Here is a 16,656-nt window from a genome sequence, read left to right as displayed (position 1 = left end):
CATCCAATCATGGCATCGGGCTTGAAGTCCCAGATCTTAGACCACATTAAGTCTATATGGGCCTTTTCTTGATCCAGAAACCTAGGATCTAGAAAGATAAGTCTTCTTCCCTTCCCACACTCAGCATGCAATGGTGAAAAGTAAGATGAGGTAACCAAAATTAATGCTCTCATTTCAGAAACGAGGAAGCAAGGCAGGCACAGAGCAGTCACTAATCTGTAACAATTCTGAAGTGCCCCTAGGAAAATATGGCCATGTCCCCTGCCTTGGGGGTAGGGAGTATTCTTTGTTCAAGTTCCAGCTCTGTCCCCTGCCCCCTAGGAAGGGCACCCCAGGCCATGGTTCTTTTATTTTTTTTATTTTTATTTTTATTTTTTTAGAGACAGGTTTTCGCTTGTCCAGGCTGGAGTGCTGTAGCTGTTCATAGGCACGACCCCATTGTTGATCAGCATGGAAGTTTTCTTCTTTTTTGTTTTTGTTTTTTTTTATTTTGTTTGGGACAGGGTCTCACTCTGTCACCCAGGCTGGAGTGGCGTGATCTCACTGCAACCTCCACCTCCCAAGCCCAATCAATTCTCCCACCTCAGCCTCCTGAGTAGCTGGGACTACTGGCCCATGCCACCACATTTGGCTAATTTTTTTTTTATTATTGTATTTTTTGTAAAGATGGAGTTTCACCTTTTCGCCTGGGCAGGTCTCAAACTCCTGAGCTCAAGTGATCCACCCCCCTTGGCCTCCCAAAGTGCTTGGATTATAGGTATGAGCCATTGTATCCGGCTAGCACGGGAGTTTTGAACTGTCCTATTTCCATCCTGGGCCAGTGCATTCCTCTTTAGGCAGCCTGGTGGTCCCTGCTCCTGGGACGTCACTATATTGATGCTGAACTTAGTGCAGACACCTGATCTGCCTAGCGTACTACAACCCAGAGCTCCTGGGCCCAGGCGATCCTCCTGCCTCAGCCTCTTGAGTAGCTGGGACTCTAGGCACACACCACTATGCATGGCTCTCCATGCTTCTTGCGTCTGCCCTCTGAGATGTTTTTCCTTTTCTGTCACCTTCCTTGATTCCTTCTGAAGAGGGCGTTGCACAATGTGCTGCTTTCGATGGTTGAGCAAATTTCTCAGCCTGCTTCCTGCCTATAGAGAGTTGGGGCAGGCCGGGCATCAGCTCACACCTCTAATCCCAGGGAGGCTGAGGCGGGCAGATCACAAGGTCAAGAGATTGAGACCAGCCTGGCCAACATGGTGAAACCCCATCTCTACTAACAATACAAAAATTAGCTGGGTATGGTGGCACATACCTGTAGTCCCAGCTACTAGGGAGGCTGAGGCAGGAGAATTGCTTGAACCCGAGAGGCAGAGGTTGCAGTGGCAGGAGAATTGCTTGAACCCGAGAGGCGGAGGTTGCAGTGAGCCAAGATGGTGCCACTGCACACTGCACTCCAGCCTGGTGACAGAGTGAGACTCCGTCTCAAAAAAAAAAAGAAAAGAAAAGAAAAGGAAAGAAAGTTGTGGCACAGAAGTCTTATATTTCAAATTGTCCTGGTCTTTTTTTTGTCCAAACTGGCAGAGCTTTTGCTAATACAACTTTCTCAAAAATGATGTGAGTTTCCTATGTATTTGAGGTTTTTTCATGTGCCAACAAACCACGCTCACAATTATTTTTGAGACAGGCTTCTCTCCCAAGGCCTAACTGCTGGTATTTAGGGTATGTCAGGCTACCGTGAACCAACACCCTCAAGCCTCCTAAATGCCCCCTTTTCTAGCTGTGAGGGTCTGTGAGGCACTGCTTTAAGCCACACCCTTGATTTGATCTTTACTATGAGTCCATGGCTTCCTGGCAGTGCTCTGGATTTGATCTTTGCTCACAGGCTGTTACTTAATTTGGGATTCTTTTGCTAGCTGGAGAGGATAGAGGCGAGAAAACATTTTTTGTTGTTGCTTTCAACTAACCCAGTGTTTCTGAAATATGCTACGTTTAATTAAATTTTGTTGCCTCTGAATTCTGCTTGCAAACTGACCAGTTATTTTCTGAGCTAATTCGTCATGTCTTACAGCAAGCTTAGAATATTCATCTAACAGCAACCAGTTCATGCTTTCAACATTTGGAGTTTTCTTTGCTCAAGTCCATAAGTTCACTGAGCCCATTATCTTTCTTCCGTGTTACTGCACTATATAACATAGCTTTTCATTTCTCCAACCTCATCGCCATCCTCTGCCTTGTCTTGGAACTGATACCATATTTCACAGGTCTTTGTTATGGTAGCACCCACTCCTGGTGCCAATTTATTGATCAGCTTTCTATTGCTGACTAATAGATGATCATAACATCTCGGTGGTAAAGAAATAAACAAAAAAAGCAATTACTTAGCCTAAGCCTCTAAGTCCTCTGGGCTGGGCTGATCTAGGATGGTTCTGGCTGATGGCTCTGCTGATCTTGGTCATTCCTGCAACTGCAGCTCAGCTGGGCATTGGCTGATCTAGAACAGTCCCAGCGAGGGTGGCTCAGCTGGGCCCCTTTGGCTGTCCATGTCTCTTGTCATCCTCCTGGGTAGCCTGGAATGTTCTCATGAAGGCAGAAGAGCAAGTAGAAGTGAGCAAGGCCTCTTAAGGCTTAGGCTGGAACATGGCACACCCTCACTACAGCCTCATCCTATTGGCCGAGCCCGGAGCCAGGAGCAGGGATGTAGGCAGTACTTGCCCCTTTAGTGGGAGGAACTGCAAAATCACACAGCAAGCAGCGTGGGTGCAGGGAGGGGTGAAGAATTGGGTTTGATAATGTGCTGCAATAGTCATGTCCTGTCTGATATGTCCGCAGAACCCTGAGTTTCTTTCTAAAGCCTTTTTTCATCCACGTTGGCAACACCCCAACAGCCCTGAGAAATGTCAGGGCCAGGAAGATGATCTCCATCTGACCAGGGAGGCAAACAGAGACAGAGAGATTGAGAGAGACAGAGGCAGAGAGAGAGAGACACACACACACAGACAGACACAGAGACAGAGAGATTGAGAGAGACAGAGGCAGAGAGAGAGACACACAGACACAGAGACAGAGAGATTGAGAGAGACAGAGGCAGAGAGAGAGACACACACACACACACACAGACAGACTCAGAGACAGAGAGTGAGCCAAGAAGGAAAGGAATGGTGGGATGGAGGGGGGCGTCCCTGTAGGCGGGCCAAAGAGGGGCTTGGAGACGGGGAGCTCAGTACCCTCCTCCCTGGCTCAGCACTACGGCAGCTGCGGGGCTCCGGGGACTTGGCAGGGGAGCTGGAGGAGCTGGAGGAGGAGCGCGCTGCCTGCCAGGGCTGCCGTGCCCGGCGCCCATGGGAGCTGTTCCAGCATCGGGCCCTGAGGAGACAGGTGACAAGCCTCGTGGTGCTGGGCAGTGCCATGGAACTCTGCGGGAATGACTCGGTGAGACCCCTGCCCCACCCCACACCCTGGGCCCCGGGCGCTTGGTGTTGCAGGCCGCTGGGAGCCATGGCAGGTGGAAGGGAGCCTGAAAGCCACCCTCTCCCAGGTGTATGCCTACGCCTCCTCCGTGTTCCGGAAGGCAGGAGTGCCGGAAGCGAAGATCCAGTACGCGATCATCGGGACTGGGAGCTGCGAGCTGCTCACGGCGGTTGTTAGTGTGAGTCTGGAGGGCGCCCTTCCTCCACCAGTCCTGCGGGGAGGGACCCCCAGGTCCTCTGCATTAAACCAGTTTACACTCCAGCTTATGGTGTTAAAATGCAGTGAGGGGCCAGGTGCTGTGGCTCACACCTGTAATCCCAGCACTTTGGGAGGCCGAGGCGGGTGGATCACGAGGTCAGGAGTTCGAGACCAGCCTGGCCAACATAGTGAAACCTTGTCTCTACTAAAAAATACAAAAAATTATCCAGGCGTGGTGGCAGGCACCTGTAATCCCAGGTACTCAGGAGGCTGTGGCAGGAGAATCGCATGAACCCAGTAGGTGGAGGTTGCAGTGAGCCAAGCCCTCCAGCCCAGGCAGTAGGGCTGAGGTGGGATCAGGAGTTTGAGACCAGCCTGGGCAACATGGTGAAACCCCGTCTCTGCAAAAAATACAAACATTAGCCAGGCGTGGTGGTCTTCGCCTGTAGTGCTAGCTACTGGAGAGGCTGAGGTGGGAGGATCACATGAGCCTAGGAGGTTGATACTGCAGTAAACCGAGATTGTGCCACTGCACTCCAGCCTGGGCTGGACCAGTGAGACCCTGTCTCAGCTCAGTGAGACCAGTAAGACCCTGTCTCAATCAATCAATCAATGCAGTGAGTTAGAGAGCATCTATTGAGCATCTACGGTTTGCGGGTCACTTCCAGCACCATTTTGAGATGCGGAAACTGTCTGAAGTTGGGTGATTGATTGACCAAGTTCCTTTGGGAAATTAATAAAGTCACACTGAAGCAATAAACTACCCTCACCTCCACCACCAGCTTTCTCAGGAGACCCCTTCCCATTGCCTGCCCCAGACCTCGGGGACCATGGCTGGGTGTGCGGGTCTGCGCTTTCTGCCTTTGCAGTGTGTGGTAATCGAGAGGGTGGGTCGGCGCGTGCTGCTCATCGGTGGGTACAGCCTGATGACCTGCTGGGGGAGCATCTTCACTGTGGCCCTGTGCCTGCAGGTAGCTGGGGTGGATGAGGGCTGGGGGGGTCCAGTCCGGGCTGACTTCCACCTCACCCCCGTTCCGTCCACGGCAGAGCTCCTTCCCCTGGACACTCTACCTGGCCATGGCCTGCATCTTTGCCTTCATCCTCAGCTTTGGCATTGGCCCTGGTGAGTGGGCCCAAGGGGCTCTGGGCATCCGTCATCACATAGAAGGAGTGATGGGTGCCTGGGTGCACAGTGGGTGGGTGTGAATGCAATGTCCCCTGCAGGCCCTCAGAGACCACCTCGTGCTGGGGCTTCTGGGAGGGAATGGCAGGAGGAGAGCACTGAGGGGCCCCCCATACAGACTGGGCCTGGGCTCCCACTCCCATGTCTGGGCTGGGGTGGGGGAGAGGTAGGCAGGGAGCCCTGGCCAGCAGCCCCCTGTCCCTGCCCCTCCTTCCAGCCGGAGTGACGGGGATCCTGGCCACAGAGCTGTTTGACCAGATGGCCAGGCCTGCTGCCTGCATGGTCTGCGGGGCGCTCATGTGGATCATGCTCTTCCTGGTTGGCCTGGGATTTCCCTTCATCATGGTAGGCCCGCCCCTCCTGCTGGGGGCCCTGCCTTAGGCTGTGTCCCTGTCATCCTGAGAACCCCAGTGGGAGGCTTCCATCCAGGGAGACTGAGACTGAAAGGGAGGGGTCTTAGGGGAGCAAAGAGGGGGGCAAATCCCTCCTCACGACCTGTTATGGGCCTTCCGTTTAGGGGTTGATGGAGCCACACCAGGTCTTGGGGTCTCTTTTAATCTGCAGGAGGCCTTGTCCCACTACCTCTATGTCCCTTTCCTTGGTGTCTGTGTCTGTGGGGCCATCTACACTGGCCTGTTCCTTCCTGAGACCAAAGGCAAGACCTTCCAAGAGATCTCCGAGGAATTACACAGACTCAACTTCCCCAGGCGGGCCCAGGGCCCCACGTGGAGGAGCCTGGAGGTTATCCAGTCGACAGAACTCTAGTCCCAAAGGGGCGGCCAGAGCCAAAGCCAGCTACTGTCCTGTCCTCTGCTTCCTGCCAGGGCCCTGGTCCTCACTCCCTCCTGCATTCCTTTGTTTAAGGACTATTTATTGAGCACCCTTTGTGTGCAGACATGGCTCCAGGTGCTTAGCAATCAATGGTGAGAGTGGTGTTCCAGGCTAAAGGTAATTAACTGACAGAAAATCAGTAACAACATAGTTACAGGCTGGTTGTGGCAGCTCATGACTGTAATCCCAGCACTTTGGGAGGCCAAGGTGGGAGGATCACTTGAGGCCAGAGTTTGAAACCAGCCTAGGTAACATAGTGAGACCCCCATCTCTACAAAAAATTTAAAAAATTAGCTGGACATACTGGTATGTGCTAACAGCTCTAGCTACTCAGGAGGCTGAGGCAGCAGGATCACTTGAGTCCAAGAGTTCAAGGTAGCAGTAAGCTACGATCACACCACTGCATGCCAGACTGGGTGACAGAGGGAGACTTCATCTCTTTAAAACATAACAATAATAATTACAGACTCAGGAAATGCAGTGAAAGAAAAATACAGGCTGGCCAGGTGAGGTGGCTGATGCCTATAATCCCAGCACTTTGGGAGGCCAAGATGGGAGGATTGATTTGAGACCAGGAGTTTGAGACCAGCCTGGGCCACATAGTTAAGATCCTGTTTCCACCACAAAAAAAAAAAAAAAAAAATTAGCTGGGTGTGGTGGTACATGCCTGTGGTCCCAGCTACTCAGGAGGCTGAAATGGGAGGATCACTTGAGCCTGGGAGGTCGAGGCTGCAGTGAGTCCTAATTGAGCCACTGCACTCCAGCCTGGACAACAGAAAGAGACCATGTTTCAGAAAAAATAAATACAGGTTGTAGTGGGTATGGTATGCATACCAGGAGGCCCGACCTAGTCTGAGAGGGGAGTGGTCAGAAAAGAATTTTCTGAGGAATTGATGTTTTTAATCAACTTTATTGAGGTATAATTTATACATAATCAACTGCATCCATTTTAAGTATATATTTGGCGAGTTTTGAGTTTTAAGTATAGTTTTGGTGAATGTATACACTTGTGAAACACCACCGCAATCAAGATGCAACCTTTACCCTGCCCCAAGGCACCCACATGCCCGTTTGCTATCAATAACCAACTCCAGCCCCAGACCCGGGGAACCACTGACCTGCTTTGTGCTTCAATTAGTCAGATTTGCCTTTTTTCAGAATCTGAAGTCATTCCATACTGTATGTACACATTTGTGTCTGGCTTGGCTCCAGATAAAGTTTTTGGGATTCATGCATGTTGTTGCACGTATTAGGAGAGACTCCTTTGTATTGCTGAGTAGTATTCCCCTCTGTGGTTAGACCATGATTTATTTATCCATCTACCTGTTGGTGAACATTTTGGCTGTTTCTAATTCTTGGCCATCATGAATAAAACTGCTGTGAACATTCCTACAATAATCATTGTCTAAACATATGTTTTTATTTCTTTTGTGTCTTAGTCCATCGGGCTGCTGTAACTAAGAACCATAGCCTGGGTGGCTTATAAACAACAGAAATTTATTTTTCATGGTTCTGGAGGCTGGGAAGTCCAAGATCAAGGTGCCAGTGGATTCAGTGTCTGCTGAGGGCCCATGTCTTAATTCATAGATGGCGGTCTTCTTGCTGTGTCCTCCTAGACATGGCAGAAGGGGCAAGGGAGCTCTCTGGGGTCTCTTTTATAAGGGCACCAATCCCATTCATGCAGGCTCTGCCCTCATGACCTAATCACCTCCCAAGAGGCCCAAAGGCCCTACCTCCAAGTACCATCATACGCGGGATTAGGTTTCAAGGTATGAACCTGGGGAGGACATAAACAGTCAGTCTAGTTTTTTGGGTAAATGAATTGCTGGGCTTAATAATAAATGTATATTTAACTGTATAAAAATTGTTTTCCAAAGTGGTTGATTATACAATTTCACATTCTCATTAATAATGTATGAGTTCTGGATACTCCAAATCCTCATCAGCACTTGGTATTGTCAGTCTTTTCAATTTAGCCATTCTAGTGAGTGTGTAGTGGTATCCTGTCATTTAATTGTGGTATTTCCCTGATGACTAATAATATTTGACATCTTTTCATGTGCTCAGTATGGCTATTTGTGGGTTTTCTTTTATGAATAATTTGTTCTAATATTTTGTCTACTTTTTTTTTTTTTTTTTTTTTGAGACAGGGTTCTCTCTCTGTCGCCCAGGCTGGAGGGCAGTGGAATGATCTCAGCTCATTGCAACCTCTGCCTCCTGGACTCAAGCGATCCTCCCACCTCAGCCCCCCAAGTAGGTGGGACCACAGGCGTGAGCCACCATGCCCTGCTAATTTTTGTATTTTTGGTAGAGATGGGATTTTGCCATGTTGGCCAGGCAAGTTTCAAACTCCTGACATCAAGTGGTCCACCCACCTTGGCTTCCCAAAGTGCTGGGATTACAGGCATGAGCCACTGCACCCAGCCCTTATCTGCTATTTTTATCAGGTTGGTTGTCATTATTTTTGAAATGTGGGCATTTTTTATACATTCTGGAAGCTAGTACTTTGTTAAATATATAGTATTGTAAATATTTTCCTGCAGTCTGTAGCTTGCCTTTTTTATTTTCTTAATGCTACCTAAGAGCAGAAATTTTTTTTTTTTTTTTTTGAGATGGAATCTCGCTCTGTCACCCAGGCTGGAGTGCAGTGGCGCGATCTCGGCTCACTGCGGCCCCGCCTCCTGGGTTTAAGCAATTCTCCTGCCTCAGCCTCCTGAGTAGCTGGGACTACAGGCACGTGCTGCCACGCTCTGCTAATTTTTTTGTATTTTTAGTAGAGATGGGGTTTCACCATGTTGGCCAGGATGATCTTGATCTCCAGACCTCATGATCCGCTTGCCTTGGACTCCCAAAGTGCTGGGATTACTGGCGTGAGCCACCTGGCCCGGCTGAGCAGAAATTTTTATTTTGGTAAAGTCTGATTTATCGGTTTTTGGTTTTTGTGATTCATGCTTTTTGTGCCATAAGATATCTTTGCCTATCCCAATGTTGCAAAGATTTTCTTCCAAATGTTGGATAGTTTTAGCTTTTACACTTATGTTGCTGATGATGAATTTCAAGTTAATTTTTGGGTATGGTGTGAGGGGTTGAGATTCCTTTTTTTTGGGTGGGGGGGACAGGGTCTCACTGTGTGTTGCCCAGACTGGAGTGCAAGTGATATGATCTCAGCTCACTGCAACCTCTACCTTCCAGACTCAAGCAATCCTCCCACCTCAGCCTCCTGAGTAGCTGGGACTACAGGTGCGTGCCACCATGCCTGACTAATTTTTTTTTTTTTTTTTTTGAGGCAGAGTCTTGCTCTTTCGCCCAGGTGGGACTGCAGTGGCACTATCTCTGCTCACTGCAACCTCTGTCTCCCGGGTTCACGCCATTCTCTTGCCTCAGCCTCCCTAGTAGCTGGGACTACAGGCGCCCGCCACCGCGCCCGGCTAGCCTGGCTAATTTTTGTTTTGTTTTGTTTTATTGTTTTTCTTTGTTTTTTGTAGAGACAGGCTTTTGCCATGTTGTTCAGACTGGTCCTGAACTCATGGACTCAAGCCATTCGTTTGCCAAAGTGCTGGGATTACAGGAATGAGTCACCATGCCTGGGCCTTTTTTCTTTTCTTTCTTTTTTTTTGAAATGGCTATCTGGTCATACCAGCACCATTTGCTTAAAAAAAAGCCATCTTTTCTTCATTATTTTACTTTGGTGCCTAAATAAAGAAAATCAATGGACTATTGTTGTATAAGAAAGAATTTGGCTTTTGTCAGTAAACAGTGACTGTTAAAAAGAAGTGGTGGGGCCGTGGGTTCTCTGGGGAGAGAGAAATCTCTGGGTCTGGGGGTCAGTAGAGGTCTCAGGGAGAAGGTGACTCTGAGCTGGCTTCCCAAGGATAGACTCAGCTGGGGGCCTTTTAAAAGCTAGAGCCTTGGTGGCATGTGCCTGTAGTCCCAGCTACTCGGGAGGCTGAGGTGGGAGGATCTCTGGAGCCCAAGAGTTGGAGATTACAGTGAGCTATGATTGCACCAGTGCACTCCAGCCTGGGCCACAGAGCGAGGCCTTGTTTCTACCAAAAAAAGAAGAAAAAAAAAAAAAAAGCTGGAGCCACTGGGAGGTAGCAGTGTTGCAGGATGGGAATGAAGCCCCTGTGTCCAGTCACTGTGGAGTCTTCAGGAGGCAGGGGCAGCCCTCCCAGGAGCCCTGTGTGTGCACTCTGCCCCTCTGTGTCCATCCACCCTGATCCTGCCTCTGTTGACCTGCTCCCCAGCTTACCTTTGTGCTCCAAATGGCTTCCCTGGCCGCCCTGGCTGCAGACCTCCAACGTAGAGTCATGAGTAAGAATCTGTTGACAAGCACCCCTGAGATCCTGGGGTACATGCCACAAGCAGAGCAGGCATCAGGTGACACCCAGGTCCCGGCCTGCCTTGGACACACTTGGACCCTGCCTTGGACCCCGGTCCCCAGCCTGAGCCCTGCCCTCTCACTCACCACCCACCCAGCCGGAATTGGCTCTGGCCACTCTGGGAGGGCAGGGTGGGGGTTGCAAGTCCCTGGTTACCCAGGGAGTCCCTCAGTTAGGGAGAGGAGACAGGGTCTCAGGACAGGACCTTGAAGACAAGGAAGGGCAGTGCAGAGAGGGGCGAGAGAGCCAGACTGGGTTTCTAGGGGGTGGTCCAGGGTGGGAGCTGACCTGCCTCTGCTGAGACTGCGTTCCAAGTGTGAGCATTGATGTCTAGCCCATGTAGCTGGAGAGGAGTCACAGCCATGCTCCCCAGCTCCAGCCCACCTCCCCAGACGCCAGACCCAGTCCTCTCCCCACCTCCCAGAGCATGTGGTCAAGCCCCTCTCCTAGCCTGAATCCCTCCCTCATTTGCTAATTACCAGGACCTACATGTCCCAGCTTCCCAGGGCCAGGAGACAGGGCCCCGCCCATCTGGCAGGCTCAAGTTGGCTGCTTGGCTGCCGGGATCTAGGTGGCGCTTACAAGGATCTGGGCTTGCACAGCCTCCAAAGGGCCGTTGTCCATTCTCTTGTATTCGTTCTCATCCTCTCCTTTCTTGGACCCTCTGAGTCTCTGGTTCCCTCTTGTTGGGACTCAGATCACTCTGTGCCTCAGCCGAATCATTTTTCTCTTCAATTTACACATATCCACCTAGGGTCCACTACATCCAGAGGCTTTCGCCTCAGTCCTTGTCCTCAGGCTGTGCCCAGGGTTGTGAGGATGGCGGTGGTCCTTACCTTGCAAAACAGTCTCCCAATGACAACAATGTTCAGGGATAACATCTATGGAGGGCTTTCTACGTATCAGGACCATTCTGAGTATCTTCCAAGTGTTAGCTCCTTTAATCCTGGAAAGGACCCCATGAAGTTAGTACTTTTATTACCCCTGTTGTACATATGAGAGACTGAGTAAAAGCCGGTGGCTTGTCCAGGGTCACACAGCTAACTGGAATGGCCAGGAGTAGACCTGGTGACTATGGACCCCAGACCTTGATCACTGCACACGCTGTGTCTGGGGCCTCGCCTGGTACCTGAGGTCCGTGGCACGCTGGTGCTGATCATTCGGAGTGCTCATGGGAATTGTAGTCTAGAGTCTGTGTGCTTCCTGATCTCCTTGATCTCCATTTTATTGAGGAGGCCTTTAGGCCACCAGAGGGGTCCAGAGTGACCCTGTGGATTAGCAGTGGAGCTGAGCTTGAGCCAGTGCTCTTCAGGGGTCGTGTTCTGCCCCCATTCTCTGGTTCATCCTGCAGGTAGCAGGGAATCATTGAAGATTAGAGAAAATCAAACACCTAGAGAGAGACGACTCTGCCCGGGGAGCCCAGGCTCCTGTCTGGGTGCACACTCCAGGGCTAGATGGTGACTTCTCAGCTACTCTAGCTTCATAGGCTCATAGTGCATGTGAGCGCTCATGTGGACACACACACAGGTGCACGCGCACACACATGGACACACACACACACACCACTGTCTTTGGAATCAGACCATGAAAATCCTTCCTCAGAGGCCTAGGGGTGAGGAAGCTGAGAGGTGAGTTGTGCCTCCAGCTGGATGTGCTGGGATGGGGTGGGAGATGAGGTGGCCACACCTGGGTGGCAGGAGCTCTGGGGCAGTGAAACTTCTAACGAACAGATGCTGCCATGAGGAGGAAGAGGGAGTCAGCAGCCTTGCCTGCCAATGCCTTCTAGCGCATTTGTCCATGGTTAGCAGATAATTATTGTGTCCCTATGGGTCCCAGGTGTATTATTTTTATTGCTCTTATAATAAATCAACACAAATTTTTAGCAGCTTCAAACAACACACATTTATTATCTCACAGTTTCCGTGGGTCAGTAGTCCAGCGTGACGTAAGGACTTGCATGGCCAAAGTCAAGGTATCTGAAGGGACAAGGGAAAAATCCACTTCCAAGTCCAATCTGGTTGTGAGCAGAATTCAGTTCCTTGTGGTTGTACCATGAGGTCTCTGGTCCCCTTCATCTTCAAAGTCAGTAATGGACATTGAGTGTTTCTCTTGCTTGGGATCTGGCACTCTAGCTGGAGAAAATTATCTGCTTTTAAGAGCTCATGTGATTAGATTGGGTGTACCCAGATGCTGCATGCTAATCTCCCTATTAGGTCCATAATCCTAATTGCATCTGTGAAGTGCTTTTTGCCAGGTAACATAGCATACTCGTAGGTTCCAGGGATTAGCACTTGTCCTCCCCCTGCTATTCTTTAGTGGGCAGGGGGTCATCTGCCTACCACGGAGGTAAGGGGTCAGGAGGTAGGCATACAGCAATGCCCAAAAAGAGACTGTCCCTGCTGGGACGGAGTTCACCGCCTAGACATGCAGTCTTAACTCAGAAATATGGAGATAGCCTCGAAGGACAGGACAGATACTGGGCACATGTGGGAATGGACCAAGCCAGGTGCTCCGAGGGCTTTCCCAAGGAACTAAGGCTGAGCCAAGGACTGGAGGATGAGTTGGAGTCAGATGAGGGAAAATGTGGGCAAACTGGATTTCAGGACCAACCCCCAACCCTGGAGCCAGGAGCCATGGTATTGAAGGACAGTGCGCCATGACTCAGAGAACCAGGGAGGGTTGGTGGAGGCTCACAGGGACCGGGTTACCCCAGGGCCTTGTGACAGTACTACCCCTAGTATCAGAGGAGACTGTCATTGGCATTTAGGCCACTTGGTGCTCATAACACCTTTATGTCAGGTGAACACTACTGTCATCCCCAAATTACAGATGGGGAAACTGAGCCAAATGTCCATGTTAGTAAGAGGCAAATCATATCACTTCTTTGGGTACCCTTCTAGAAAGATGAGGCTGACTGCCACTGGAAACAGCTGGGGAGGGTACAAGGAGATGACGAGTGGCTCAGAGGCTGTCCTGGCTATAAGAATTAAAGAGGAAAGAAACACCAAGGGTGGATCCACAGTCAACAAGGACAGGTTTATTTTAGAAAACAAACTTGAGAGGGGCTTCTGGCCAAGTTAGGTCAGAGCCACACTCTCTTACAAACTAAGGATATTTAAGGGTTTTGGAGGGGGTTCTTATCATAGGTTCCGAATGTTTCTGTGTGAGGGAAAGTTTATTGCGGGGTTGGAATGTCTCTGGTTGGAAGGGAGGCTGTCTCGGGGTTGGCATGTTTCTGGTCAGTGAAGGGTTTATCTTAGGGTTGGAATGTTTCTGGTTATGCTGACATTAGCCATTAGGCTGATGTTTTGGGGCTGGATTTAGGCGGCTTTTAATTAAGGGGGAACTTAGAATGGTGGTGTTCGTTCAAGATGGCAATGCTCCTGCTCCATCACTGGCCAGGTAAGGCAACCCTTTGTTATGGTAACAACCTGAGATTGGCAGGGGCTCACCTCCAGGGGCAGCTCATGTGCTTGCTGGCGAGGCTGCACCTTGTCATTCAGGTTCACAGGGCACAGGTCAACCAGGCCCTGGCTCTTCAGTCTTCTGCCTGGAGTGACTTATGTAATTCTGCTCAGCTTTTATAGGGCACAGGGAGTCAGGGGCTAAATCTGCTGCCTGGGGCTGGAAACAGACTCCTCCCTTGAGGAGCAGCAGTCCACCATAGGGAAGTCACAGTGGTCCAGGCCAAAGGGGATGCAGCTAGTGTAGACTAGGCGGTAGTGCAGGGAATGGAGAGAAGTGGGAATAAAGGGATAGTGAAAGGAGGCACATTTCACTGGCAGGTAATCAGGTGTAGGAGAACAAGTCACACATTTGGACTTTACAGAGCAGTGGACGCTCAGTCGGCTGCTGTCAGCGCCTGGGGCTGAGGGGAGTGCCCCTGGCTGGAGACATGGCATGGAGTGCCATCAGTTAGGGAGCCCTGGGCACAGGTAAGAGAAGGTGTGACAGCAGGAGGGAGAGTCTGGGGCCCAGCTGCAGGAACCAACACCCATAGGCTATTTGTATATGGGCCATGGGGCCTCCCAGCTGGAGGCTGGCTGGTGTCACGAGGGTCCCACAGGCATGGGTGTCCTTACTATATCACATGGCCTTCACCCAGACTGGTATATGGATTGCACCTATCAGAGACCAAGGACAGGACCTCCCTGGAAATCTCTGAGGACCTGGCCTGTGATCCAGTTGCTGCCTTGTCCTCTTCCTGCTATGTCATGGCTTATCTTCTTTCACACATTCATTCATCCATTCACTCAGCAGTATTAGTCAATGTCTCTCGTATGCTTGGCACCTGCTAGATGGTCCCCGAGTTTACCATTAGTGGAAAAGACATTTAAGAAATTCACCAAGGGCTCTTGAGAGGCCATACACGGTGGACCTGACTAGGGTGTGGCTTCCCTGAGGAGCTGAAGTTGCCCAGAGGCCCAGAGAAGTGGAGCTGAGCACGTTTGAACCACTGAACCTGCTCTGGACCTCACCTCCTTCCCTTCGGTGCCTCCCAGCATCCTATCCTCTTTAAAGAGCAGGGGTTCAGGGAAGGTCTCTGGATGGTGATTCGCAGGGGCAGCTCCATTCTCGCCTGCCGCAATGACTACCCCTCCCCATCTCAAACACACAAGCTCACGCATGCGGGACTGGAGCCCTTGGGGACGTGTGGCCCAAAGACTCAGGAGGTACAGGGGCTCAGTGCGTGCAGTGGAATTAACTGGGCTTCACTCTGGAAGGGTAAGGGGCCATCTTCCAGGTTCACCGCCGCATCCCCACCCCCGGCACAGCGCCTCCTGGCGACTAACATCGGTGACTTAGTGAAAGGACTAAGAAAGACCCGAGGCGAGGCCGGGACAGGCCGATTTCTAGCCGCCACGTGGAGAACAGCTTGGAGCGGTGCGCCGGGCTTAGCGGCGGTTGCTGGAGGAACGGGCGGAGTCGCCCAGGGTCCGGCCCTGCGGGACCGAGCCGAGGCAGACGGTGACGTCCCCACTCGGGGCGGAGCCGCAGCCTCACGGGGGCGGGGCCTGGCGCCGGCGGTGGCGTCACAAAAGGCGGGGCCGCAGTGGTGTCCGAGAAATCAGGCACGTAACTCAGCGGCTGCCGCAGCGCGTGCGTCTGTGCCTCTGCGCGGGTCTCCCGGTCCTTCTGCCATCATGCCGATGTTCATCGTAAACACCAACGTGCCCCGCGCCTCCGTGCCGGACGGGTTCCTCTCCGAGCTCACCCAGCAGCTGGCGCAGGCCACCGGCAAGCCGCCCCAGGTTTGCCGGGAGGGGACAGGAAGAGGGGGTGCCCGCCGGACGAGAGGGTCCCGCGCTGGGAACTGGGGAGGCGACTCGTGAACGGTGCTGGGGGGCGGGGCGGGGGGAGGACGCTGGCTCGGGCCCGAAGTGGACGCTCGGGGCCCGACGAGGTCGCTGGGGCGGGCTGACCGCGCCCCTTCCTCGCAGTACATCGCGGTGCACGTGGTCCCGGACCAGCTCATGGCATTCGGCGGCTCCAGCGAGCCGTGCGCGCTCTGCAGCCTGCACAGCATCGGCAAGATCGGCGGCGCGCAGAACCGTTCCTACAGCAAGCTGCTGTGCGGCCTGCTGGCCGAGCGCCTGCGCATCAGCCCGGACAGGTACGCTGAGGCGCGGAGGGGCGGGGGAGGGGCGGAGGGGCGGAGGGGAGGGGGAGGGGCGGAGGGGCGGGGGAGGGGCGGAGGGGCGGGGGAGGGGCGGAGGGGCGGGGGAGGGGCGGAGGGGCGGGGGAGGGGCGGAGGGGCGGGGGAGGGGCGGAGGGGCGGGGGAGGGGCGGGGGCGGGGGAGGGGCGGGGGCGGGGGAGGGGCGGAGGGGCGGAGGGGCGGGGGAGGGGCGGAGGGGCGGAGGGGCGGGGGAGGGGCGGAGGGGCGGGGGAGGGGCGGAGGGGCGGGGGAGGGGCGGCGGCGCGCGGCTAGGCCCGGGACTGAGCCGCCCGCTGAGTCCGGCCTCCTCCCCCCCGCAGGGTCTACATCAACTATTACGACATGAACGCGGCCAACGTGGGCTGGAACAACTCCACCTTCGCCTAAGAGCCGCAGGGACCCACCCTGTCTGCGCTGCCTCCACCCGGGAACCCGCCGCACGCTCTGTTCTAGGCCTGCCCACCCCAACCTTCTGGTGGGGAGAAATAAACGGTTTAGAGACTAGGAGTGCCTCGGGGTTCCTTGGCTTGCGGGAGGAATTGGTGCAGAGCCGGGACACTGGGGAGCGAGGTCGGGAACGGTGTTGGGGGCGGGGGTCAGGGCCGGGTTGCTCTCCTCCGAACCTGCTGTTCGGGAGCCCTTTTGTCCAGCCTTTCCCTCCTACGCTCCCAACAGAGAAGCCCCAGTGTCTTTCCATTCTATGGGGTATGAAGGGATGAGAAGTCGGCACTCTGCCCTGGGCTGCAGACTCGGGATCTAAGGCGCTTTGCCCGCCCTAGGGCCACCACGTGGGGTGCTGGAGGTGAGGCTACCACGGAAGAGGGAGGGGGAGGAGGAGTTGGAGTTGGGAGGAGTCCGAGGTCTTCTAGGCCTAGACCTTTCTCTCAGCCCCACCTTCCCCAGCCTTCTTGATGGGCAGAGGGTAGCCAGAGGACAGAAAGATCCCACC

The 16,656-nt window shown here is 52.9% G+C and overlaps 2 protein-coding genes across 9 annotated transcripts in view; both read left to right on the top strand.

Moving 5' to 3' along the window:
• Positions 1–7,066, top strand: part of SLC2A11 (solute carrier family 2 member 11) — a 29,415-nt gene extending 22,349 nt beyond the window's left edge. For 2 of the 8 annotated variants that reach the window (XM_063662879.1, XM_063662878.1), the window contains exons 7-12: positions 3,230–3,417; positions 3,524–3,634; positions 4,524–4,625; positions 4,702–4,777; positions 5,055–5,182; positions 5,355–7,066. In XM_063662879.1, coding sequence (XP_063518949.1) covers positions 3,230–3,417; positions 3,524–3,634; positions 4,524–4,625; positions 4,702–4,777; positions 5,055–5,182; positions 5,355–5,714 — 965 coding nt within the window. In that variant the 3' untranslated portion in view covers positions 5,715–7,066. Of the gene's footprint in view, positions 1–3,229; positions 3,418–3,523; positions 3,635–4,472; positions 4,626–4,701; positions 4,778–5,054; positions 5,183–5,354 lie in introns of all 8 variants that reach the window. The other 6 variants (XM_063662882.1, XM_063662881.1, XM_063662883.1 and 3 more) reach the window with 4 other exon arrangements.
• MIF (macrophage migration inhibitory factor) lies at positions 6,576–16,211 on the top strand. Its single transcript, XM_054469358.2, has 3 exons — positions 6,576–15,302; positions 15,492–15,664; positions 16,028–16,211. The coding sequence occupies exons 1-3, from the start codon at positions 14,598–14,600 to the stop codon at positions 16,092–16,094; spliced, it is 945 nt and encodes a 314-aa protein (XP_054325333.1). The 5' UTR covers positions 6,576–14,597; the 3' UTR covers positions 16,095–16,211.
• The last annotated feature ends 445 nt before the right edge of the window (positions 16,212–16,656 follow it).

The sequence above is a fragment of the Pongo pygmaeus genome, chromosome 23 (genome assembly GCF_028885625.2).
Source record: "Pongo pygmaeus isolate AG05252 chromosome 23, NHGRI_mPonPyg2-v2.0_pri, whole genome shotgun sequence".
In the NCBI taxonomy this organism is placed as follows: domain Eukaryota; kingdom Metazoa; phylum Chordata; class Mammalia; order Primates; family Hominidae; genus Pongo; species Pongo pygmaeus.
This window is presented reverse-complemented; position numbering and strand designations above follow the sequence as displayed.

Coding starts and splice junctions, on each gene's coding strand:
- MIF (XM_054469358.2), top strand. CDS start 14,598: ATGGTGATTCGCAGGGGCAGCTCCATTCTCGCCTGCCGCAATGACTAC. Junction 15,303..15,491: donor CCACCGGCAAGCCGCCCCAG/GTTTGCCGGGAG, acceptor CCTTCCTCGCAG/TACATCGCGGTGCACGTGGT. Junction 15,665..16,027: donor CTGCGCATCAGCCCGGACAG/GTACGCTGAGGC, acceptor TCCCCCCCGCAG/GGTCTACATCAACTATTACG.